This window comes from Felis catus, chromosome D3, assembly GCF_018350175.1.
Source record: "Felis catus isolate Fca126 chromosome D3, F.catus_Fca126_mat1.0, whole genome shotgun sequence".
NCBI classification, from domain to species: Eukaryota; Metazoa; Chordata; class Mammalia; order Carnivora; family Felidae; genus Felis; species Felis catus.
This window is the reverse complement of record NC_058379.1, coordinates 9,096,293-9,123,033: the sequence shown is the minus strand read 5'-3', so window position 1 is coordinate 9,123,033 and position 26,741 is coordinate 9,096,293. Positions and strand designations below refer to the sequence as shown.

Below are 26,741 nucleotides of genomic sequence, written 5' to 3'. Positions count from 1 at the left end.
GGAGGTGAGTTGGGCACCAGCCAGATGATGTTCTTAAATAAAGCCTTGGCATGACTCTCCCCATCAGGAGAGACTAGTTCCAAAAATGAGAATTTTCAGAGGCGCGACTATAATAGGAATGGAAACTTATTCCTTCTAATTACATAATTGCATAATTATGCAGTATTGAAATTATGTAAGCCGAACTCCAAGGCTTAAAACCTGGCCTGGATTTCCCTCATCACCCGGGGGGCTCCCATGTGGCCCCCGGGGAGGAGGATGAGATGGAGGGTTTGTGCTGACCGGAGAGAAAGCATGTAGGGCTGGGAAGATCTAGGGCCATTTCATCTCTGCTTCCCACAGAATGGAGAGTCAGAGGTGAAGCTTCTGGTGTCCTCTTTCTAGGCAGAAAATCAGTTTAAATAATAAGCCACTATCTGTTCTTAGAGGGAAACAAAGGATGCTCAGCATTACCTATGCCTTCTTAGCTCCAGGAGTCAAACCAAGGACTTGACTTGGCCTTCTGAAGCCGCAACACATGGGAGACACTCGGATCTGAGATTGCTGCCCCTTCTCCTGGATCACCCTCCCTCAGCTCTCAAACCTAAGATTCCTTCCCTAATCGCTCCATGGGCAGGTTCTAGCTGCAGCCTACTTCTTCTTCTTGCTTTGAAGAACCGAACCTACTTATGACTTGTGTGAGGAAGATTTCACAGCTAGAAGACCTGAACCCTCTGTGCTCATGTAGCCCGATTCCTGGGTAGGCCTGCCTCTTCTCCATCTTTCCATGGCCCCCTCCTCCATCAGCAAGGTGGCAACAGAACTCCTGGGTGATTCTAACAGGCAGACTGGGATCAATATTTCCAGGTCTGATACTTCCAGAATTGCCAGCTGCTGCCCAACCCTCCTCCAAGATCCAGGCCACTTGAGTAGGTTAGGACATAGAGGTCAACTATTAATCTCTGACGACACAGGGAAGCACAACTGGCTTTGGGGGCAGTCAGATCTCTGTTTCCCATAGTGGCTCTGATGTGTCACATCCTTGATGACATTATATGCAATCAGAAGGCTTTATTTTTCCTATCGTGTTTATTCCACCTTTTTTTTTTTTAAATGTGAGCAGCAACAGGGGGCCTGATAGAGAAAGTAAAAGAATTAACACATTCACCCCTGTAAAGAACAAAAACAAGTCCATTCTAGTCTCTTCCCTTGGGGGGGCCTTATGGTATGGGGGGTGGGGAGAGGGGACTTGTCATTATCTGGACCACTTCAAGTCAGCTGGGAAAGGCAGAGCAGATGGGTGGAGCTACAAGGCAAGAGGTAAAGGGGAAGAATGAGGCCTGTTTATGTCAGTGGGAGGCAGTTTCAGAGGAGATTGAGGGAAGGCCCAGAGAGGGTAGGGAAGCCTATAGCTGTCCTCTCCCAGACACCAATGGAAAAGTAAAATAAAATCAAGAACCCTAGAGACACTGTCTTTGCTGTCAAGGCCAGGTGTTTGACTAGATATGAATGTGGGCGGGGGGGGGGGGGAATGGATGTTTTAGAGAACCTCAGAAAGAGTAACTTCAATGGAGAAGCAACGTGCCCTCACTTTAGACAGCACCGCTGAGCACCACTAGAGCAAGAAACACCCAAAGGTTGGGGGCTGTAATTTTTTCTTCGTGGCTAATTAGCTTCTTTTCTTGTTAGTCACTTATGTCTACAGTTTCCAAAATATAGTTTGAACAGGGAAAACTCTGCATTCCTACTGAGTTAATTCTATAACGGCAAATATACTGTACCTCAGGTACATTTTTCTTAAATTCCCGGCGGAGTTCAATTAAATGTTTATGAGAATGTTCACTCTCCTCCTGCCGTGCAGACAGCTCGGAAGCGACGGAATTAAGCTCCTTCTGAAACAATAAAAAAAAAAAAAAAAAAAGAGAGAGAGAGAGAGAGACAGAGAGACAGAGAGACAGAGAGAGAGAAAAGAAAAAGATTTTTCCCCCTCCTCTTCCTTTTTAATCATCATACAAAACAGCATTCTGAACAAGTTTTCTTAATTTACAAAGCTGAGAAAAGACAGGATATTGACTCCTGGCACAAATGAATAATTTACAAAACTGGGGATGTAACTGAAAAAAATCCAGGACAGCTTTTTTTTGCTCATCGGAAGATCAATAATCTCCCATAAAGTTGGGTGGAGCTATTTTTTTTTATACCTCTCCCCAACCCCCCTGCCCCACCTCTTAAATTTCCAAAGGAGTGATGGCATAAGCTTGTCAGTAACTGTAGAAAACATCTCCAAACCGTGTCAAAATAGTAAAGTGCGGCATATTGTATGGGCATATTATAGTGTAAGAAAGTGCTGTCGACAGCTTTCATATATCAGAGGTGGGAACTGTTCCAACTATGACTTACTTACACTTAAGGGTTCATAAATACGCCTTTTAAGATATAGATGGCTTTTTAATTTCAGTAGATTTTGGAAAAATGAAGGTGCCAATAAGAAGCAAGCTGACCTTTTGTGTATCCTGCAGTAAATCATTTAAGGTTCACTTCAAGTATAAGAAATATTTCACTGAAGACTCCTGGATTCAGAAGAAATGGATTGGAAGGTGCCTTGGCTGCTTATGTGCAATGAAGGAGCCAGACCAGGTTTTTACAGGATGTACCATTCAGGAAAAAAAAAAGAGAGTGAGGGATGGAAGGAGGGGCCACCCCAGCTTACACACATCACAGACAATATCTGCTGGTCGTACATGTATATTTGATCACCCCTCTCTCCGCTTTCTTCACTTTAACGGTGGCAGTTTCACAAGGGGAGTACAATTCACCATGAGTTGTCATGGATTTCATTTGCATAATTCAAGAAATGCTGTTTATGTGGTCTGCTGCTTTCTTGCACCATCCCGAGATGGGCTTTTTTTCTGGACCATAACTCGAGGAGCATTTCTGTATATATCACCCGATTATATTTGCAGCAATCAAGCCCCATAATTTCCTAAATCCGGTGATGCAATAAATTTCTGCAATCAGATTTATTAAAAACACACACGCAGATGCAAGAGTGTATTTCTAGGGTGAACTCTTTAATCTAACATATGTATGATGAGGCCCGGCACCGTGTTGAAAGACCCCATTTGTCATCGCTAATATGCATTCATCTTGCACACACAATGAAACACTTTTACCATTAGATAATGAAATAAAAGTACTATTAACCCGCTGCAAATCCTTTTCCCTGTAAGAGACGAAATGCATGGTAATTGTCTTATATCATGTCTGAGTCGGTAAATCTGCTCTATAGCAGTTCACCATAGCGCCATAAACCTCATACCCATTGGAGGCTGGAGAGCCTACCCTAAGCCCAGCATAACTGTCTCTGCCTATGGTGCCTTAGGGAGAAATTGGCAAGGGAATTTCTATTTCTGGAGAAATGTCTAACCTCGTTGGAAAACCATGGGACTAGAAGAGAGAAGGTCAAGGCATAAAAGCAGAGATTAAAATAGAGGGGCAAAGGAATCGGAAATGCGGTGCTCTCCAAGGTGCTGAAGTCAATCCAATGCCACAGCACTAGGTACATCAACTTAAAGGCACTGGAGCTTCCAATACAAACACTTCATGGAATTTTGAGTCAGGTGAGAAAGAAGGTATTATTAGGAGAGACAGAAACAGAAACAGTTTCTGACAGTCTACCAAAGTGACAGAAGAAAAAAGGGAGACTTCTGATTTATCATTATTTTAAAATAATCATAGTTTCCAATAAAGAAAACACAATCAAACACAATCAAAATATTGAGTGACCAGAGAGAAGTCTGTGTTTGTAGGAAAAGGACTGATCAAATGTAGATAAAATCCAACCAAGTGGTGCAGCCAGGTGGACAGAATGCTCTCAGTTTTCTTTAGGTTTTCTCATCTGTCTTGAAGACAAATATGGGATTTTTACATTGCTGTAGGACAAGCAGAGCTGTGACTTGTGTTGACATCACTTGATTTTGGATTATCATGTATCTGACACTATGTTCTAATCTCTGGGACACTGCCCCTCCCCACACCACACCACAGCAACCAATATACCTGATTGGTGCTGGACTTGGACTCCTCAGTTAAAACATGAAATCCAGGCTCTGAGAAGAAATTTCACAGCAGGATAAGTCCAATGACTTGACGTGTTCTACCAGATAATTATGCTGTGTGGCTGCACTGGGGCCCTTCACCACAACCTCCTAGGCTGCTGGTGGGTGTAAATCTCTCTACTGTAGACACAGCAGAGGCAAGACCAGGCCAAGGAACATCGGCAAACCCCCAGGCCCAGCCCTACTGCAAGCCCAGCTCATGGTGTCCTGTTGAGCCCTAGAAGAACAAACAATATCCATGTTCTTCTCAACTTTGCCTGCTTCCATGCGCATCGTTCAACCCTGAATTCTCGCCACGTTTCCTTGGTAAGCTCACTAACAACAACACCATCAATAACAATAATAATAGTAAATAATAATCATAATTACCATTCATTGGGTGCTTACATATGTCAGGCACCATGCTAAGCTCCTTACATACATTATCTCATGTAACAAGCACATTAATGTGTCTACTAGGTGATTCAAGCAGGGACTAAGAAATAAATTACAGTCAATTCTAATAGTTCAGGTGTGGATTATCCCCTTGGTGGATAATAAAGGCAAAATTGTAATGCCTGGCTCTTCATAGGGCTTCTGCTCCACTTCCCCACTGGCTGGGGGATATTCAGGGAGCTTGTTTTAAATGCTATAGTTGTATAAACCATCAAGCACAGTACCAAGTGTTCAAGACATACTGGCTGATACTATTCTGCTTTTTTAGATAAACTGAGAGCTCAGAAAACATCCTGCTAGATCAGTGATTCTAAGGGTTCTGGATTTCACAGGTCAATAAAAATCTCACCAAAAATAAATAAACAAATAAATAAAGGACCAACAGAGTATGGCCAAGTTTTACTGCATCAAAGAAAAACATTAAAAACAACCTCCTCTCACCCTAAAAGATGGGATATTTGAAGATTAACAAAGAGGGCCAACAACAGAATCAACAAGAGTCTTGTAAAATAAACACACCTAAAATAAAAAGGCTCACAGCACTATATTTATTTTGAAGGGATGGGAAAAACTCCCGTAAACATAAGCCAGCATTGGTCTAAAGGTGAATTTTAGAAACGAGTGTCTGAGCCACTGCACACATACACAGCTAGCAGGGCCTCTCCTTTGATGATCAAGCAGAACTCGGTTCCTCTCCCCCCGCTGGCCCTCAGCCCCCAGCCCTAGGGGAGCCATGATTAACACAGCCCCAGACTTTGGACCAGGCCCAGGCCGGGAGGAGACTCATCTGATTAACCTGCCATCAGCAGCAGACAGACAGCCCGGAGCCCGGCGCAGACCATTCAAATAATGATCATCATAAACAGCCCATTTGCAACTAAAAAGAAATAATTTTAATGAGCTTGAAGCAGATGATGGATGCAGCTGAGGCTCGGGCCAATGCGCAGAGAAAAAGGAAGTGGGGATTGAGCTGCACCCAGGACGAGGCACAGCAGGAAGAAGCTGGGTTGGGGAGGAAGGGCTCTTCTGGGGAAGATGGAAACCACCAGCCCACTGTGTCCATTGCCTGGCGAGTGCCCCTAGCTCTGAGAGGGTCTGCACTCCAGTATGCTAGACAAACGTGAGAGTTAGACCTCCAAAGCACTCAGAGTCTCAGAATGTATGAACCAGAAGGAAACTTTGAGGTTGTCCAGTCCATCACTGTCCAAACTTCAATCATACATACCCTTCTGGCATGCATTTGCCATATTGATATTCCACATGAATCACTACTTATTTAATATTTATCTTCAAATTGACTCTTTCTTTTTGATTGAGGTATGTATAGCTTTAAGTTCAATTTTAAGACTGAATTTTTACACCTTGCAACCACTGCCCAGATCAAGATATAGAATGTTCATGTTCCTAGCACCTTTGAAGGATCCCTGGTACCTCCTCTTTTTGAGTACAGCCTAAAGGTGGCCATTATTCTGATCCTAGCATCAGAGATAAAATTTGCCTGTTCTTGACCTTCATGATGACTTCCTCCCCTTCTTTTTAACCTGAATAAGTGCATTTGAAAAGGAAAATTTTTTATCACTAGAGAATCCTAGGTCATAAACAGATGGTAGCCACTGAAATAAACTACAATGAAAACAAAGCATTGCTATTTTTCTTTGTTATAAAAGGAGACCACCAAATATTAGAGAGGTGTTAAAAGGAGTGTAGCACCAGGCTGACTTTCTTCTAGTTAGAAGGAGAAGGGATGGAAGAGCACTGAGAAGGAATAACTGTTCCTCCTGACATGAGTTGATCCTTCTAAAGTCAGGTCTACTTATTGCTTACAATCATCTCATGTCCATCAGTAAGTGTATGTACCACACTTTAGCAAAAATCAATTGAATCTGACTCTGCCATTTAAATTTTTTTTAAACTTTATTTATTTTGAGAGAGAGACAGAAAGCAGGAAGGGGAGGGGCAGAGAGAGAGGGAGAGGGAGAATCTCAAGCAGGCTCTGTGCTGTCAGTGCAGAGCCCGACATAGGGCTTGAACTCGCGAACCATGAGATCATGACCTGAGCCCAAATCAAGAGTCAGATGCTTAACCGACTGAGCCATCCACGTGCCCCCGATTCTGCCATTTTAAAGACGAGGAAACGGAAACATAGCCTAGACTCCCTGCCCAAGTCACACAGCTGCATAAGAGGTTGCATTTCCTCAGGGAGAAGGGTGGTGGGTCTGGGGTAGGGAAGGAAAACTGTGGTTATCTACAGGGAGGCAGGTTGAACATTCTCAGTTAACCCATGTTCTTCATGAAAGAGGGAAGGGGAATCTTACAAGAATACTTGGTTTTGAAATTTAACACCTGATCCTAAAGTGTCAACTACATACACAGCTCCCGACTAGATGCTATGTTCTCACAGGGGAAACACATAAGAGATCACATGTGTATATGCATGCCAGTTCCCTCATCATATGTGCACACTCTTCTCAGCTCCAAAGACGACCCCACACTCAGACATGCCCCCCCAAAACCAACTCCGAAAAGAGACCTTCTAAAAAGAATGCAGTTATTGTTGGGGATCAGGGATTAAGGAAGTGAGGACCTCAGGTGTCACTGGGTCCCTGTCAGCCCCTCCCATCTTCTGCTTTCCTTTCCTTCCCAGCCAGACTGAATTCCTTGCAGGAATCCAAATGCACCAGGGTTTCCCAATTCTACGGCCCCACAGACTTCATTCCCTCTGCTCAGATGATCTCATTCTTTGTGCTGATCTTACTCATCAATTTGTCTCAGCTTAAATGTCCCCCCTTCCAGGAGGGCTTCATGGACCTTCCCTTCCAAGTCCAGGCATCTCCACTGTGCCTCTGCTAATCTTTTCTGGTATTTTCCCTGTCAGAAAATATATGATAAAACATTATCAGATTTTATTTTTTAAAGCCCTAGAACCTGTCTTAAAATGAAATCTTACACAGAAGGTCCTTATAGAAAACAAGAGCTCATAGCTAACATTTATGAGTTCCTATTAGTATATTTATTTAATATTTATGGAGCGTATGAAGTACTTTATGTACATCATCTCTTATAAGGATATATGGCTGAAGTGATGGTTGAGATTCTAGGCCAGGCCTGGAAAACCAGGATGAGCAGTGGTTATGACTTGTAATACAGTCACCAACTACCCTCAAAACACACATGGAACTCTGCTTTCTCTTTACTGTGGGAAGATCCAATTAGAGACGTTGGACCCTCATCCATCCACTCCCCTGTCTGTCATCCATCCATGATCTCCAGTGTGCTAGGCATTGGATAAGGGGAGGGCAGCAATGAATCAGATATGGCCTGCATCCTACAAGAGCTCAGAAACCAAAGTAAACAAGCTAGGACATAAATAATTCTGGTAAAAGGGAACAAAGACCATCATGTTGAGACATTACCTCCAATGTAGGCTTAGATGAGTGAAACCCTTATATATCCTGTATTGCCTGAGGGGGTATGGAAACTAATGGGGTAAGGGAGAGGTAGAGTTTTATCTATCTCTTCTAATGGTTCTCAACTTGGGCAGGGGCTGCCAGTACCCAGTAGGTGTTACCTAAGATGGAAACCCTTTATCCCACATCCATCCAATCACCTATCCATTTATCCACTTATCCATCCAAAATCCATCTAATTAATCATCCATCCACTTCCATCCAATTATTCAGCCAACAAATTACTTAGCCACAATTCTGTGGCAGGTACAGTGCCAGGTACTGGTATACAGTAACCAACCAACACAGTCCCTGTCCTTGAAGAGTTCACAGTGCAGTGGAGAAGACAGGTCAATTCCAACACTGTGTGCCTAAGTAAAATATAAGAAGTATGAATAAAGTACAATGGGAACACAGAGACAAGGTGAATTCCTATAACTTGGGGTACAGGTCACCAAGATGGGAGCATTTGACCTGGGTCCAGAAGGATGAGTATGTCAGATAGAAGCTAAGCATCCCAGGCAGAGGGAATGGGATTGTTGCAATAATCTCCTAACTGGTCTCCCTATTCCTGTCTTTAGTTTTATTCTCCTTAAAATGTATCACTATCAAACACACTGTATTTCACTTATTTTATTTGTGATAATGAAAACTCCATGAACAGTTCCTGATACATAGTAGGTACTCTAGAAATGTTTGTTGGTCAAATGAATGAGTGAATGAAACAATGCTATGTCAGAAGCTCTGAAAGAGCCTGGTCTATCTGGGAAACAATGACATGGTTTAGAGACCACAGACCTACATCCAAATCTGGCTTTGACACTTCACTAGCAGTGTGGCCTTGGACAAATGACTCAAACTTAGTTTCTGTGTCTGTAAAATGGGGACAAAAATTTGTGCCCATAGGGTTATTATAAAGATCCTTTGAGAACCAGATTGCAAGTGGGTAAAGTGCTTGGCAGAATGTCTAGGATCTTCAGCGTTCACACCCTCCAATGGAATGTCAGTCCCTTAGGGTGGGGACTGTGCCTGTGTTGTTCACAGCCATAGCCAGGGGTTCTAGCCTAGTGCCAGGTGCATAGTAGGCACTCAGTAAACATTTGTGAATGAATGACTGTTAGCAGATATAAGTATGAGAAGTCCTCTGTGGCAGAAGCAAGGCGGGACCCTCTTTGTGCACGCCAAATGTCTCATTCTGCATCTCTGGTCCATAGAGTTATTTAGAGCTTGGCCATCAGAGTCTCAGGTTGAACACAAAGGTTTCAGGGGATGCTGTGGGGGTATGGTGGGAGTGCTGCCTTCAGAGGGGCCTCAGAGGCCAGCTCCGGGAGGCGCTGTGGGATGACCTGGGATGGAGGGTACATGCCGGCCTGCCACGAACAAGGAGACAAGACGGATGGCTCTGCAGCCCGCCGAGATGGATAACTGAGCCGCAGCTGAGAGACAGCCCGGTTACCAGAGCCATCCATCACTCCCTGCACCGTATGTAAATTTCAGATGCCAAGATGTATCGGGCCAATTATCTGAGGCTGGGGCAAGGGGTGGTGCCTAAGAGAAACAGTTCCCAGCCAAGCTAGCTTTACTGCATTCCATCAGCTGGGCTGGGGGTGATAGACAGTTCATATTCAGGTCAAAGAGCCCATTAAGGAGAATGTGGCCAAGCCTCGAGGCCTGGGTGTGTGGGTGAGGCTGCCAACACTTCTTAGTAACTCCCAGTGCAGTGATAACAATAATATAATAACTGCCCAACAGACGGCTTACTATACATATACGAGGTCAATGCTAATTGGCACACAAAATTTCATTTAATTCTCCCAGTGGTGCTTGGCACACAGTGGATCCTCCAGAAACATCTGTTGGGAGAGCAAATGAATGGTCTATGATGCAAGGTGCCATTTTACACATAGTACCTGCAGAGAGACAAAGCCTCTCATCCAAGGTCACATGGCTGGGAAGTGGCGTCATGGGGACTTGAACTTCTGTCTTTCTGGATTCTTTCCTCCAGATACTGAGAGGGCAAACTTTCTCTGACCTGTCTGTCGTCAATAAGGACTCAAGTGGCCTGAAGACCAGAAGTCTGGCTGGGCTTAATCAGTCTCTCCATCCATCCCTTTGTACTCATTCACTCAACTATTATTTAAACACCTACAACATTGCCTAGGACAAGCCAGACCCAGATCCTGCCCGCATGGAGTGATGAGTCACTTAGGGAGCACAGACAATTATGACTGCAGTCCATCAGGCCCTCCTAGCAGTGCTCACAGCTCTGGCTTCCAGAAAATCCAGGTGGCAATTTGCTTTTAGCTGGAGTCAGGCCAACAAGTGACATTTGGCAGGCAGAGTGGGTTCAAGTTCGGACATTCTAGCCTACTGGCTCTGTGAGCTTGGGCAGACCCTTGGCCTCTGTGCATCTAGGTTTACCACTGTTAAATGGAGTCATGGCATTCACTCCTTCTTGGTGGGGCAGGCAGTATGAAAGGCTTGTGGTTGGCAGGGGGTCTAGGCTGCAAGAAGTGCCTGGAAGGGTTGGGTGCTCAGCGGCCTAGGGTGTTGCTTGGGCTGGAGCCAATGCCAGCCCTAAGGCGCCAAGGGAGTGGCAACTTTCCATGCCCTGGTATCGGGATGAGGCCCAGGGCTGGAGTGGGGATGTTGCTCTCATCAGCAAATCCTGTCAGCTTGATCTAACCATTTCTCATCTTCTCTACTGCTGTCACCCTGGACCTGGACATTATCATTGCCTGCCTGGGTGACCAAAGAAGCCTTCTCACTGGGCTCCATACTGTCATCCTCAGTCCCTTCCCCATCCAGCAGCCACAGGAATGCTGTTAAATCTAAGTCATATCCTGGCCCTCCTCTGCTCAAAACTTTTCCATTGCTCCCACCAATTCGGAGCCAAGACCAAAGTGCTCAACATAACATCATGGCTCCATGTGATTCATCTCAGTCTCACTTCCTTCTATTTCTGCTTTGCTCACTCTACTCCAGCCACGTGGGGTCCTTGCTGGCTCTTCAACACATCAAACACATTCCTGCCACAGGGTCTTTGCACTGGCTGTTCCTTCTGCCCCCAATGCCATTTTTTTCAGAATCCCACATGGTTCTTTCCTTTGCCTCCTCTGGTCTAGGTTCTTATATCACCTTCTCACCTGTCTCATTATACTATTCAAAATAGCAAGCATCTTCTTCTTACTTCACCTGTCCCTCTCTCTGCTTATTTTTTTTCCATGCCACTTGTTATCGACACATTTATGTACTTACTTCTCTATTTGTTTATTGCCTGTTTCCAATGCCCACCCCCCTCCGATGTCAGCTCCAGAAGGACACAACTTTGTCTGTTTGGGTCACAGATGGATCCTCAATGCTCGGCTCATTGTAGGTGCTCAACATTTGTTGAATAAATGAATGTACACATAAATGAACAAATGAAAGATGGGCTGGCCAACTCTGGGCCCAAACACCCTCCCCGCTATAGTTGTCCCCTACTCAGTGCCCTGCCCCACCTTCAGGGCTCCACCCCCACTCCTAAACATCAGGCAGGAAAACAAGCCAGCTCTTGTAGCAGGCAGGACCTGGAGGTGGCTGTCCTTAAGAGAGGATGCCAATCAAATACCTGATTATCTTGCCACGAACCGGGAGCCACATCCGATCACTTCCTTCTGCCCTTGATTGCTGCTTTATATTCCGGAGTTCTCAGAATGTAAAACCTCACAGCACCAGGAAAATAAAGTAGTCGTCACTCTGGCGGGTATCAGGTCAAGAGTCAGGGACCCCTAGGGCCCCTTTCTTAGGCCTAACACAGCTGGTCCGGTTGGGTGAGGTGGCCAGACAGCTGATCTTTGTACTCCACCCTCCTCTCTTAAAAAGGGGGAATCACATCAAGTAACCATTCATTCATTCATTCATTCATTCAGTCAAGTGTTTATGGAGCACCTACTATGTGCCAGGCACTTGCTACTGGCCATAGTGGTGATGACTCATCACACCACAGGAACTAAGTGCTTACTATGTGGTGTCATTTTTCATGTCTTAGTTCAGCTTGTCTCCTGCAGATGGGGAAAACAAGTCTCAAAGAATGATGTCTCTCATCACTGTCAGGCAAAAGCAAAGCTGGGTCTCGAACCTGAAACTCTCTTTCCAAACCATGGTACCTCCTCTAAAGTCTGTGCCATTTTCAAAATCATTCTCAAATTCATTTTTCTGAGCAGCCTCTCTTTTGAAGTGGGGGTGTACTGGGTGTAGAAAGGTCTGTGGGAACCTTAGAAAGCTCTGGAAAGGGGTTCAGTCTGCTAAGCATCTGACTCTTGGCTTCGACTTGGGTCATGATCTCATGAACCATGAGATCAAGCCCTGGGTCAGGCTCTGTGCTGACAGTGTAGAGCCTGCTTGGGCTTCTCTCTCTCCCGGTCTCTCTGCCCTTCCCCAACTTGTGTGTGCTCTCAAAATAAACAAACATTAAAAAAAAAAAGAAAGCTCTGGAAAAATTCACTGATGTACAGTGCTAAGATGATGATAGGTGTATTTAATTTTTCTTTTTTTTTTTTTAATTTATTTATTTTTGAGAGACAGAGTGAGAGAGCGCGCCAGCGGAGGAGAGGCAGAGACAGAAAAGGAAACACAGAATCTGAAGTGGGCTCCAGGCTCTGAGCAAGCGTTCAGCAAAGAGCCTGATGCAGGGCTCGAACCCACGAACCATGAGATCATGACCTGAGCCGAAGTCGGACACTTAACCGACTGAGCCACCCAAGCACCCCATAACAGGTGTATTTAATCCAGGTGGAGAAGGAAGCCTTAATTGAGGGCCTGTTGTACGCTAGGTGGGGTTCTAGGAGTCTCACGCAGCTCAGTGGTGGAAGACGACAGGCACACAAAAGCACAGGTACCCTAAGGGAAGCGCGTTGGAGAAAGCTGCAGCTAACAGACCCTGGGTGCTGGCATCTGGGGGAAGGCACCTGAGGAGGAAGACCCACGGGCAAAGGTGTGGGGCATGGAAAACCCAGACTGTGATGGGGACCACCTGGAAGCATATGACGGACGAATGGGAACTGGGGTCGGAAAGCCATGATATTAAAGGAAAAAGCAATTAGGAACAAGAGAAAACTGTTGAAGCAGAGGAGGGCACTTGCTTCGAGCAAGTCTGGAAAGCCACACTGGCAGGAGAAAGAGACTGGGGGCTGGGAGAGCAGATACACCAACTTCCGCCACCTGCCAGGTAGGCAAGGATGAGTGGGGACAATGGATAGGAGAGAGAGGTGACGGATTTTCAGGACTTATTGGAAAGGAATTGATGCTACTCAGCAACTGGGGGGCTGAAAGCAAGATAGAGGGAGAGTGTGCTCAAATGGGGGCAGCTGGGCATGGTTAGGGTAATTCACACCAGGAATCCTTGGGCCCTACACTGGCTCATCCCCTAACTTGCTGTTGACTTTGGCAAGTGTCAGACCTCCTACTGCCCCACTGTTTCATTGGTTAAATAAAGGCAAGATATCTCCAGGGCTTGCTGGGAGGACCTGAAGAAATTTATAGATACAATTTCTTCCTAAACAAATAGGAGGAATTAGTGTTAATAAATGCCTGGTGGAGTCTAGTTTGTAAATGTGAAGATGGAAACATTTTCAAAGAAAAATATTTTGTAGGGGTGGTAGGAGGAAGAGGGAGCCAGAGTTCAAAGTAAATGCACCCTGCCCCCACCACCCCCCATTCTGCTGGTGTACCTGACTCCCAGGGACATCTCTGAAGGCCAGCCATCCTTTGGCTGCATTCCATATAGTGTAGCTGTTCTTTTTAGGATTGAAAGATATTTATTTACTTCAGATGCCACCTCCAGGAAGGAGGTCCTGATTGAAGGGGGCCTGCGTAAGCAGAATCACCTGAGTGTCCCCGCAAGCCTCCTACTATTCAGATGACTCCTCAACTAAATCCCCTGTCCAAGACTGCCAACACCTCAAATAAACAATCTAATTGGCTGCTTTCTGTTCAGGGTTCAGGTCTTATTTCAACACCAAACTGTGTAGGGTACTAATATACAATTCTTCCACTTCCAGAATGGAAAGTATAAAAGGGAAGAAAGAGGGGAGGGAGAGGAAGAGGAAAAACAACTTTTTGAAATCAACATCTCTTTTTACATCCCTGTATTTCATTAAAATGTTTATTATTAACATTAATGTGAAATTCCCACCAAGCTGAGTTTAATTACCTGAAACTGCACCAGGGACCCCCGGCTGCCTCCTTGGCACCATAAGTAAAGTGATAGAGAGACACCTGCACGAGGCAGGCACTGACCTGATGGGGAAAGTTCCAAGATGAAACTCAGACCCTCAGTGCAAGACAGGGTATCCTGCTCTGTCCCCAAACCACAAAAGCCATTTTCAAAAACAACACTGATAAGACCTTTCTCTCCAAATGTTCCCTCTCCACATCAGAGGAGACTTTATCTCTGTACTTTGAGGCAGAACAGAATTTCCCTCTACCAAAAGACACAGAGTCTGTACAGAAGCGGATTTTTACTGTATTTACTAAGAGGAAACTAGAGAATGACAGACGGGCCTGTCCTAGACTAGAGACTGTGGACCCCTTTCCCTCCTCCTCCTTGCTTATCTTGTCTACTTTTGTTTTCCAGAGCCTAGAGGAGCCCAGGACCCAGGACACACATTTTCCCAGCACTGGGCCAAGATGAAGACCTAGTTAGGAATGTGGTCTGGGTTTGAATCCTAATTCTGCTATTCTCTAGCTGGGAAATCCTAATGACTGAGCCTCAACTTCCTGATCTGTAAAATGGGGACGATGCTTTGTGAGCATCATTTGATCTGGACAGATGGGGGATGGACATCAAGCTGAGCCACCTAGAAGTAAGAGTACCAAGGAGCAGTGTGGAGCCCTGGCCTTGCAGCAGCCATGCAGCCCTGGGTTCAGATCTTGCGTGTTGTACTTGCTAGCTCTGACCCAGGCAAGTTACTGCATCGATCTGTGCCTCAGTTTCCCCACCTGTAGCATGAGGATAATAAAAATACTAAATGAATCCCAGCCAAATATCTTAAATATCTCTAACTGCCCAGAAATAATAACCACCCCCGCTACCGCCTTCGTCCAAGCTGCCACCATCCCTCGCCTAGACTATTTCTGGGGCCTCCTTCCTTCTCTCCCTGCTCCCACCCTTACCTGCTACAGTCCCATTTCCAAGCAGCAGCTGGAGTGAGCTGTTCAAAATGTGAATCAGTTCTTCTCTCTCCCTGGCTTGAAACTCTTCCATAACTTATCTGCCATGGACTTAGATTAGAATACAGACTCCTCACTGGGGCCTATAGAGTCCAGCCAATGCTTAAGGCCTTATGTGGGGGGGACATCTCTCCCCAACTCTAGGCATTTTGAGTTTTCCAGTGCACTAGACTTTACCCCACCACAGGCATTTACAAGAGCCTGTTCCCTTTATCTGTAATCCATTCCCATCCCCCCACTCCTGCATCTTCTCAGTGGGATCCTCCCCGCACCTACTCCCCCAAATTTTAAAGTAGATCCACCCCCTCCTTGCTCTTCTTCCACATAGCATACATCATCTTTTGCAAAGATAAGCTTATTTGCACATTTTATTATCAGCCTCGTCTCCAAGACTAAAAGCTCTAGAAGGGCAGGAACTTGGTTTGTTTTGTTCTTAGTATTCCCAGCACCTAGGCCTGTGTTTGGCGTAGAGCAAAGCTTAATGGACATTTCCTTTCTTTCTTTCTTTTTCTTTCTTTCTTTCTTTCTTTCTTTCTTTCTTTCTTTCTTTCTTTCTTTCTTTCTTTCTTTCTTTCTTTCTTTCTTTCTTTCCTTCCTTCCTTCCTTCCTTCCTTCCTTCCTTCCTTCCTTCCTTCCTTCCTTCCTTCCTTCCTTCCTTCCTTCCTTCCAAGATTTTAAGTAATTTCTACACCCAATGTGGGGCTTGAACCCACAACCCTGAGACCAAGAGTCCCAGGCATGATCCACCAACTGAGCCAGCCAGATGTCCCTGGATATTTCTTGAATGAGTGTTTACCTGAGTTTCCTTGTGCTTCAGATGAATATAACACATATGAAAAGGCTTTGATAACTACAAAATGTTTCACACAAAACAAAAATAACAATTCCATAAGAATGGAAATAACTTACTTTGGGACCTAGAGGCAGGAAAGAAAGAGTGGTAAGAATTAGGAGGAAAAGGCAAGGAAAAGCAAGGGTGGGAGAAAATTCAGGATTCATGAGATGGAACTAGCGGGTTCCCCCAGACAAACCTGCCGGGCTGGTGGCAGGAGATGGGTCTGGCCTGGCTGACTGGCCAGAGCTCACCCATTCCACACCTACCTTGGGTGATTCAAGAGTGGCCTATAGTGCAGGTGCATTCCTGCTGAGATGATGTGCTTGTCCAAGGATGGGAAAGCCATCTCTGTCCTCATGCAAAACAGGCCACTGCTGACACTGAACCTGGTATTGTTGTCAAGCCACACTTTTTTTTTAAAATTTTTTTAATGTTTATTTATTTTTGAGAGACAGACTGCATAAGTAGGGGAGGGTGGAGAGAGAGGGAGACACAGAATCCAAAGCAGGCTCCAGGCTGTCAGCACAGAGCCCAACGGGGGGCTCGAACTCATGAACCATGAGATCATGACCTGAGCCAAAGTTGGACGCTTAACTGACTGAGCCACCCAGGTGCCCCTAAGCCACACTTTCTGAAGGGGAGTGTTCTTTTAGATGCAAGGAAGCAAATTGCCACCCCACGATACGCCTCTTTGGCATACTGATTATTTTAGGCTGATTATTTTTAAGAAACTGAAGACACAAGAGAAGGTCTGAAAACCGAGTACAAGTTACCCTTTTGTAAGAGATGTTTACACTTATAAGGGAAATCTCTAGTTGTAAGGGTGTCTCTGTTTCAGTACCAGGAAGAGGGGGATGACTCTCGATCTCTAGAAACTTATCAGTGGAGAAGGCAGGAACATAAATCTGCAATGCATAACAGGCTCATTTTCCTTTACTGAGCTTTTCCTGGTCACCTCCCCTCTCATAATTGATTCCTCACCACTACCTCTCCCCCCACCCCCAACATCTTTGTTTTTAGCTGAAGATATTTAAGGTGATGGCTTTGGATATTCAGGGAATTACTCAGTATTCCGGGGTGTTCCCCATGTATACAGGAAGTATACATGTTATTAAACTTTTGCTTGTTTTTCTCCTGTTAATCTGGCTGTCAATTTGATTCTTACACCAGCCAGAAGAACCTTAAAGGGTAGAGTAAAATTTTTTTCTCCTCAACACAAGGAACCTTCATGTTGTTTACATTCTGCTCACTTAAAGCCAATGTCGTCCATCCATCCATTCATTCATTCATTCATTCATTCATTCATCAAACATGTACTTGAGCACCTACTCTGTGCCAGGTACAAGATCACTCACTGCCTGTGTGGTACTGACAGTCTAGCATCTTAGCTTTCATGGAAGAGGAGGTAGAGTCAGGACTTACATAGTATTTACATAGACCTGGGGACCAGGCTGAGTAACAAGAATAAAGATAACAATAATAGAAGCTGATATTTTTCTGCATGTACTCAGTTGCATACACTGTGCTAGGGGATTTATATTCATTCTTCTTTGAGCATTACAACAGTTCTTCAAAAGTGATGTCAATACTCCATTTTTCAGATGAGGGAACTGAAGCTCAGAGAGGATAGGTCACCTGTCCCAGGTCACAGACTTGGTTCAAGTGACAGGGCTGGGATTTGAACTTGGGTCCTTTTGGCTCCAGAGACCATACATACTCTTTTCCTGATCCCACAGTATACTTGACCTAAATCCCCAGAGCAACTTCTGGCACTTTCCTCTCTATCCTGAGGTACTGTGCACTATCTAGACATGATATTCCAGGACACATGCAGATATGTAACCCCCAAGCCCCATGCATATCTCAGCTATCTGTGATTAACAGAGCTGAACGCTGCCATTTCTCAGAAAGATTCATCAAGGACCTAAAGTATACTGAGCAATGATCTTGAACTTCCAGAACTGTGCTAACATGGTAGTCACTTGCTTCCTGTGATTATGTAAATTTGGTATATCTAAAGTAATTTGGATGAAATACAATTACAAATTCAATTCCTCAGTTCAACAAGCCATATTTCAAGTGCTTAATAAGCACAAGTGCTAGTGGCTACCATTTTGGACAGTTCACATATACATCATTTATATTATCATAGAAAGTTCTATTGGACAAGTGCTGCTTTGTAACATCTAAGCTGTGCAGTTTTGTCCCATGCATCCCATTCCCCCACCCCCAACCCCCACCTGCCATTCATCTCTTCAAGCTCCAGCAGCTCCCAGAATTCCCAGGTCAAAATCTGAGTGAAACCAGGGACCAAAAATACATACTCAAATCTCAAGAAGACACAAATGCTGGTAAGGATGTGGAGTAACTGGAATGCCCAAATACTGCTGGCGGGAATGCATTTGGAAGACAATTTGCAGTCTCTTAAAGAGTTAAACATAAATTTGTCGTATGACCCAGTAATTTCACTCCCCTACTGAAGAGAATTAAAAATACATGTTCACGCAAAGACAAGCACATGCGAATTCAGAGCAGCACTATTCACAATAGCCAAAAAGTGGAAACAACACAACTGTCCATCAACTGATGATGAATGGTAAACAAAGTGTGGTCTATCTATACAACAGAATATTATTTAGCAATAAAAAAGAATAGAGTACTCATACCTGTTATAACATGGATGAACACTGGAAACAATATTAAGTGAAAAAAGCTGACCCCAAGACCACATACTGTATGATCCTATTTATATGAAAAGGCCAGAAAAGGCAAATCTATAGACACAGAAAATAGATTCATGGTGTCCTGGGGCTAGGAGTGGAATCAGGAAGTAACAATAAGGGCACAAAAGACCTTTTTGGGGGCAATGGAAACGTTCTAAAATTGGATTGTGGTGATGGCTGCACAACTCTATAAATACTAGAAACCACTGAAATGTACATGTACAATAGCTGAATTTTATTTTATATTTTATTTTATATGAACTATACCTCAATACAGCGGTCTTTAAGAACTCAAAAGAAATCAAGAAGTAGGGAAAGCTACCATTTATAATCATAAAGCTCATGGGAGCTTTCTTTTTGGAGCTCTCTTCATTTTAGTTCTGGACCATCACGACACTAACAGACATTTATGGACAAGTCACTGGGTGTCAGGCCCCATGGTCAGCATTTTACCAGATGTGGTTACTAGGATCCCCATACCACAGATAGCAAAACTGAGAGCTCATAGAAGGTACTACGCTGGCCCAAGGACAGAGTACGGCAGAACCAGGGTTCAAACTCGTGTCTGTCTTGCCTCTTAAAATCCATAGTATGCAGCATCCAGTTTTCCCAGCAATGCTTGTGGAAGCTCGGAAGAACAAATTCCATTCTGTGCCCTTGAAATCTTGAGCAGGTGGCTGGTTTCCCTCCCTTGTGTCACCTGACACCTTGCCGGCCGGGACCCATGGGGTCAGTTTCAGATGATTTCTATTCTAAAGCAATGTTTTGTGCATTTCTTCCCCCCTCCCCCCTTGGGGTTTATAAACTCTGTCTTTTCTGTATCAGGTTGAAACTTAGAATACAGGTTGTCAGCCAACATGCCAGGCATTTTTCTAAAAATAGCCCAAATTGGTTAAGCCATTTTTAAGCGATGGAACAGTCAGGAGAGGGGAAAAAAAAAGTTGTTGGGCAGGAGGAGGAGGGAGGAATTTTAAAGGTGATTTCAGAGGCTTTTTTGGAACAGCTTCAAACTAAATATAAAAAAGATCTTGTCTGAATGAGAGGAACGTGGAACAGTGGCTACAGATGCTGGCCATGGGATGGTATGTGGTTTTGTCTGGTGTCCTGGGCTTCAGTCTGGCTGCTCAAGGTGAGCATTTCAACACCTCTGTGTAAGGGTGTCCAGAACATCCCAAGTGAAAGGGTTGGGAGCAGGAGTAGGTGGGGGAGGGGAAGAAGGCAGAGAAAAGGACTTTCTTCAAGAGTTGGGAGGACACGGGAAGGTGGGGATCTCAAAGGGCAAACACAACCAAGGTTGGTTTTCTGCTCTCTCTCAGGCAAGACCACCTAGGTGCTGAGGGTCTTGCCCTATTAAGTCAGACTCTCATTTGAATGCTCATTCATTCAAATGTGCTGACTAGTTCCCAGCAGAACTCAGATAGTATTAAGGAATGAAGGGGTGGGGGGCATGTGAAAATGGGCAGCAATATTCAGCTCTGGCTGGTGTCACATGGGATTGTGGGCCCAGGAGGGTGAGAGAGTCTGATTCTACAAAAGAGCCCGAATCCAGATTTTTAATTTGAAAATCCCCCGATTTTTAATTGTTGGCAACAAATTCAGAAAAAAATTTAACAATGCAGTCTGTGCCAAACAAAACAGATTTACTGGGGAATTTGGACCTTGGCCTGCCAGTTTGCAAACTCGGGTCTAGCCTGTTAATTACATGGGATGGAGAGAATAATAACAACGATGACTTACATTTACAGTGCGTTTATGATGTTCATGGCCCTGTGCTGAAACAACCCTGTGAGACAGGCACTGTTATTTATCTTTTAGAGAGGAGCACATGGAGGCACAGAAAGGTTAAGTCATTTGCCCAAGGTCACACAACTGAGGTGCCAGGGCTGACTTCAAGCCAGGAGTCTGGCTCTAGAGCCTTGCTTTAACCACAAAGTGATTGCAAGCTATGTGACCATTGGTGTGACATGTCCATGCTGTCCTGAAATGAGAGACCCCTGGAGATGAGGGGGTCTTTAATACTGGCCAGATTCATCAACCCCACCTCGTATAAGCCCAAAGAAGTTGGGGAGGAGCCCAAGGCTGAGAGCAGCATCCAGAATGTAGGTTTATTTCACTGTCCACTCTGTCCTGGGACTGCCCCAGGCCCAGCTGACCCTAGCAGGTCTTTAGGAGGATCTATGTGGCTTTTCAGATGAGTGTCCCCAGTTTGTGCCACCTGCTCGTGGGAATCAGCTTCCCTCCCATCTCAACATTCTATGGGGGTGGGAGGCACAAGCTAAGCCACAAGGTAGGGCTGACCACGAACTCTGCCCTCCAGCCAGCATTAGGTTCCCAGGCCCAGCCTGCTCACCATCCCCACACCTCCAGTTCCTTCCTTCCAGGATCCCAAACAAGGAGCCAAGGAGCGGGTTCACAGCAAAACGCTCATTACCATTTGCATCCCGCTTTTTTCTAGCAGATGTGCGGCCATTACAATGGCAGGGAGAAAATAGAAAGAAATTTCAGAATTTGTTCTCCAAAGATATTCAAATTAGTTAATCAAGGGGCTTATTATTGCTTCTCCTTTCCCCCCACCCAGCTATCCATGAGGATAATTGATCAGCTGCTAATAACTGATTATACTTCACAAGTGTTTTCTTATACCCATTACTAGCGTGTTTAAAGACATTCTGTAAAGTTCTAATTATTTCAAATTGTTCCACTGTAGAAAACACCTTTGGAAGAGTCAGTTGTTGGCCGTGCCAGGGATGCCTATGCCGAGTCAAAGCATGTTTGGAGGCCATGATGAACACCCTGGGTAATCCCATGACCCCCCTCCCCCCTCCTCCTGGACATCTGCATCCTCTCCCTCTTCCCTCAACCCATTCTCCACAGGGCCACCAGGATGCTGTTCCCTAATCACCATCCCTTAAAGACAGGCCAGGTCTCAAACTCCTTAGCACACACTGCATTCATTCATTCACCCACTCATCGATTCATTCACTCATTCTTGTCTTCACTCACTCATTCATTTTTTCATTTAACACAATAGTTTTCAGACTTTTGTTGTCTCAGGACCTGTACCAGTGCTAGGAAGTCATGGGGGTCTCCCAAAGGAAGGCGATAGTGCTGGCCCTGGGGAGTGAATCAAGAGTGGGGGTCCCCAGGTGGAGAACAGGGGAAGCACACTCCAAGCAGAAGGAACAGCAAGTCCAAAGGCCCAGCGGTGAGGAAAGGCATGGCAGATCTCAGCAGGTGAGAAGAGAGATGATGGCACCAAGTGTGCCTGAGGATCCTAACAACACAGTAACGATAACAACAATCAAGAACAGCAGATGGCTACCTAAGTCCACTGTGGACTGGACACCTTCTTAGCTTCTCCCATTTATTACATCATGTAGCCCTCCCAACAGCCCCACTAGCTAAATACCACTGTTATCCCTGCTGTAGAGTTGGGGAAACTACAGCCTTGGCAAGTCAGCACTTGCCCCGCATTTGCCCAAGGCTGGCGCTGTTTAAACCTGCACAGGCTGGCTTCGGCGGCTGCAGGCCTGGCTCCTCGATGTTTGTTGTAGAGTGCTGCTATGGGGCGGGAGAAACAAGGCCCTTGATTCCTAGAAGCATGGTTCCTCGTGAATCTGTGACACCGGGACTCTCCCTCACAGCGCTGCAGGGGCAGGGAGTGAAGGCAGTGAGTGGTCAGCTAGAGGAGGTGGCGGGGTGAGCATGCGGACCTGAGTAGTAGTGTGGGGAGAGACCCCGGAGGGTGTTGGGTCCAATGCACACACCAGACTAAAAGCCGCGCACTAGGCTGCAGGGGCACAGCAAGTGCAAGGCTGAAGTCTCTTAAGCAGATGGAGAGTTAAGTCAGGCTCACGAGCACATGCACATGGACACACACAGCCTACCTGCCCCTCTTTTGCCTGGACTCCTCCAGGATGTGGGGCTGGGATCCACCACCTTCAGAGGTGCTTCTTTCTGAAGATACAAAGGGTCAGATGACTGGCTGACAATGCCAGGCAATTCCCTGGATGGTCAAAAAAAAAAAAAAAAAAAAGAACTAATCTAGTGGCCAAAAAACATCAGAGGTCAAAGGAATAGCAGGGTTGAGTGCACATCCCGATTTGAGCAGCTTCAGAGGGTGGGGGCAGGCAGAAGAATGTCTACCATGAATGCGGGGAAAGGCCCTCCCTTTGGAAGGTCAGTGACAGGAGTGTGAGCATGTGAATGAGCAAGAAGATGAAAGGATGATCCTTCAGGTAACAGACTCTAACTTGGTTTTGTTGGACAGAGTGGGAATCTGTCTCCATTCCCTGAAAGTCCTGAGTGATAATTGTTGAATTAAAAAGAACGAGTGAAATAAGACTGCAAAGGAAAGGCCACAGAGCAGGAGGAGGAATGTGCACTTTACCTAATAAAGGACTGTGTCCAGAATCAAAAACTCCTAAAACTTCATTAAGAAAAAGAGGGATGACTTAATAGAAAAATGGTCAAGACACTTGAACCAGCACTTACCCCAGAAGAGGAGATTCTAACTGTAATGAGCACATGAGAAGATGCTCAGCCTCAGTAGTCATCAGGGAAATGCAAATTTAAGCCACAACAAGATACCTCTACACACACAACTAAATGGCTTAAAATGAAAGGCAGACAATACCAAGTATACCGAGAATGTGGGGCAACTGGAACTGGCCTACACAGTGCACGTGTCAAGTGAAAAACTACCTGGCAGTGTTTACTAAAGCTAAACATGCCGCCCTGTGGCCCAGCAATTCCACTCCTGGGTATACATACCTCAGAGAAATACGTTCAGCAAAATAAAGCCTTGCTTTTCAAAGTATGGTCATGGGCCAGCAGCACGGCTTTAATGAGAACTTGTGTCAAATGCAAAAAACTCAGGAGCCACTCCAGACCTACTACATTGGGGTCTGTAGCTCTACAAGATCACTAGTTGATTCATGAGTACATTAAAGTTTGAGAAGTGCTGGTCTGGAACATTCATAGAAGCACTATTCATAATAGCCCCAACTGGAAACAATCCAAATGTCTATTAACAATAGAATGTATAAATAAATTGAAATATATATTTACCCAGTGGAATACTACAGCCACGAGCATCAATGAACTACAAAGACAAACAACAGTATTGATAAATCTTACAAATGTAAAGCAAAAGAAGCCAGATGTAGAAGATCACACACTGTATGATTCCATTTATATAAGGTATGAAAACAGGCACAATGAATTTGTGTGGTTAGAAGTCAAGAGAGTGGTTATATCTGGGGGGTAGTGATAGGAAGGGGTACAAAGGACACTTTTGGGTGGCTGAGAATATTCTGTTTCTTGATCTCAGTGCTGGTTCCACGGGTGTGTTCAGTCGTGGCAATTTGTCCAGCTGTATACTTATGATTTGTGCACTTCTCTGAATGAGTGTTCTGGGAGGATGAGGTAGGAAGAGGGAGAGAGCTGAGGGGAGAGAGGACCAGCTCTTTTCTTGCTGTCCAAAATATTCTGGAATCTGCCCACTCTTGCCATCTCCGCTGCCACCACGTCCTAATCATTGCTCGCCTAGACTGGTGCAGTGGCCAGTCAGGGACTTCCTGTTGCCTCTCCCTCCCAACAATCAGTTCTACCACAGCACCCAAGAGTGTTTTCACAAACATGAATAAGATCCCATCACTCCGAGGCTGAAAATTCTGCCATGATTTCCCACTGATTCTGATGCTGATGTCCCAGATTCTCCCCAGGGCCAGCGAGCACAGTGTGGCCAGGCCCTGCCACCTCTCTGTCCTCATGCCTCCTGCTCTCTATGATCTAGCCACTCTTTCGCTGGCCAAACATTTGACTACCTCAGTGCCTTTGCACCTGCTATTCCCCCTTGCATGGACTTCTCTTCCCCTAAATTTTCCTACAACCGCTTCTTCAGGCCTTCCCTGACTGTCAGGACTAAATGAGACTCTGTTCTTATTCTCTTTTGGCCCCTGGTGGCTTCCTTCACAGTGCTCCTGATATGCCTCTGTTTGCTTCTTGCCATCTCCCCTGCACAACGTTGATGGCAGGGACCGTGTCTGTCTGATTCAGTGTTGTGTCCTGGCTGTAATGACACCTGGCATATGCAATGCTTTCCTCCTCGGGCAGAAGGCACAGAGCTGGCCCTCCCTCCCACTGCTTCAACCCCTATGCTCCATAATCCTCTTCCTTCTTCATCATTTCTCATCTGCTCTTTGTTTCTGATGTTATGGATACTTTGAGTTAGTAATCTATTTACTGAGGTAGAACATCCCTTCAAAAAGGTGCATGCAGCAGGTGCTCAATAAATACCTGCCAAAGGAACAAGGCAAGAGGCGGGCTCAAGTGCTAAAAGACACATTTACAAAGCATTCCCAGGTACCTCCTGTCATGCAGTTGTCATTGATTTTAATGGCTGTGGCACAGTTTGGTTGGCCTACTGTTAAAGTTTTGAAAATATGTCCTTGAGGGACATAAGAAAATGAGACAGAAAGGCCAAGTTTAAAAACAGTGACTCAGTGAAAATATCTGATTGATGGCTTTTAGGTTGTGGGGTGACTGGCTCTGTGGATCCTGGCGTCCTTAGCCAACCTGAGAAAGGGCCAGGGAAGCGGGGGTTGGGGGATTTCACTAAGGTCCCGGGGGTCACAGGGGCCCCACAAAAAAGGCTAGAAATGGCTTTTCAGGGGCCTCAGCCCTCACCTGAGGGCTCAGCCCTGGAAGTGATAAGCTATATTAGAGGGCAGGACAATAACCTCTATAAATAATTTTTTCTTTCTCTCGTTCGCAAGTTTCATTAGAAAGTGTGACATAGGTAAGATCTTTTACTATGTCCTTTGAGAAATCCTGCCCCAACTTTGAGGGTGAAGAGGGTCTAGAGACCCCTAGAAACCTTCCATCAAAAACGCAGAAAGGAACATTTCTTTCCTGCAAACTGGCAGGAAGGCGCTGTGCAAGGCTTTCCCACAGGTCATCAGGTCATCTTATATACTGGTCACTTACTGTGTGCAAAGCCCTGTGGTGAAGGCTTAACATACATGATGGACTGTTATTAACATACTTAACATACATAAATGGACTGTTATTAAGTCCATTTCATAGATGCATAAATTGAGGCTTAGAAAGGCTCGCTGTAGTGCCAGAAATGGGCAGAATCAGAGGCTGAACCCAGACCTGAGCATGCCTAGCTCCACATTGTCAATGCCTGTCCTGCCCACCTGCCTCACAGGATTCTGTGCAAATGGGCTGTGATTCCCTAATGGCAGGCCACTGTCAAGACCACTGGGACTAGGACGCTCTCATGGGTAAGAGGTAGGATGATTTGAGCATAAAGAAGGAAAGTAATTGCAATGGACTGAATCTGTCAAAGAGGTTTAAATCTGAGTTCATACTATAAAATAAAAACCTTTACTGGTCACTCTGGAGGATGCTGGGAAACCAACTCATTGCTGTGAAATCTGGTAAACAAAAGGAAAGAATCAAGCTTGCATCTTGCCTTTACTAAAGTGCAAACTGCACCCTGGGGTGACCAAACAGCAGAGGAGTAGAAGTTTCTCTCATTAGATACATTCCAGCTAAATAACAGTAAGGAATAATAGAATTAGACCATCGCCATCTGGCAGCCCCTGAGGAGCCGTGAGTTACCCCGTCGAATCCTGACAACACTCACTCATTCCACCAAACACATACCGAAAGCCTACTTTGGTGCCAGACACTGTTCCAGGTGCTTTCCATGTTAGCTCATTTCCCCCTCACAACTCTGTAAGGTGTTATTACTCTCCCTGTTTCATACACAAGGGAGCTAAAGAAAGAGAGGTCAACTTACTTGACCAAGAGCACACAGCAAGTGAGCGCCAGTACTGGGATTTGAAAATTAGGCAGCCGGGCTCCAGCACTGAGTTACAGCCCTCTGCCCGCTTTGAACAGACACAAGGATCAACGGCACTGTGGTCAGAAGCTGGGGCACCAGGGGAGCATGTGGCCAAAGCCCTGAGCCAGGCCTGTG

The 26,741-nt window shown here is 45.3% G+C and overlaps 1 protein-coding gene across 11 annotated transcripts in view; it reads right to left on the bottom strand.

Moving 5' to 3' along the window:
* Nucleotides 1–26,741, bottom strand: part of CUX2 (cut like homeobox 2) — a 282,708-nt gene that overhangs the window by 104,017 nt on the left and 151,950 nt on the right. For 8 of the 11 annotated variants that reach the window (XM_045041718.1, XM_045041719.1, XM_045041723.1 and 5 more), the window contains one exon: nucleotides 1,761–1,871. The exons of 1 other annotated variant lie outside the window; for it this stretch is intronic. In XM_045041718.1, coding sequence (XP_044897653.1) covers nucleotides 1,761–1,871 — 111 coding nt within the window. Of the gene's footprint in view, nucleotides 1–1,760; nucleotides 1,872–2,480; nucleotides 2,586–26,741 lie in introns of all 11 variants that reach the window. 2 more of the 11 variants (XM_045041720.1, XM_045041722.1) reach the window with 1 other exon arrangement.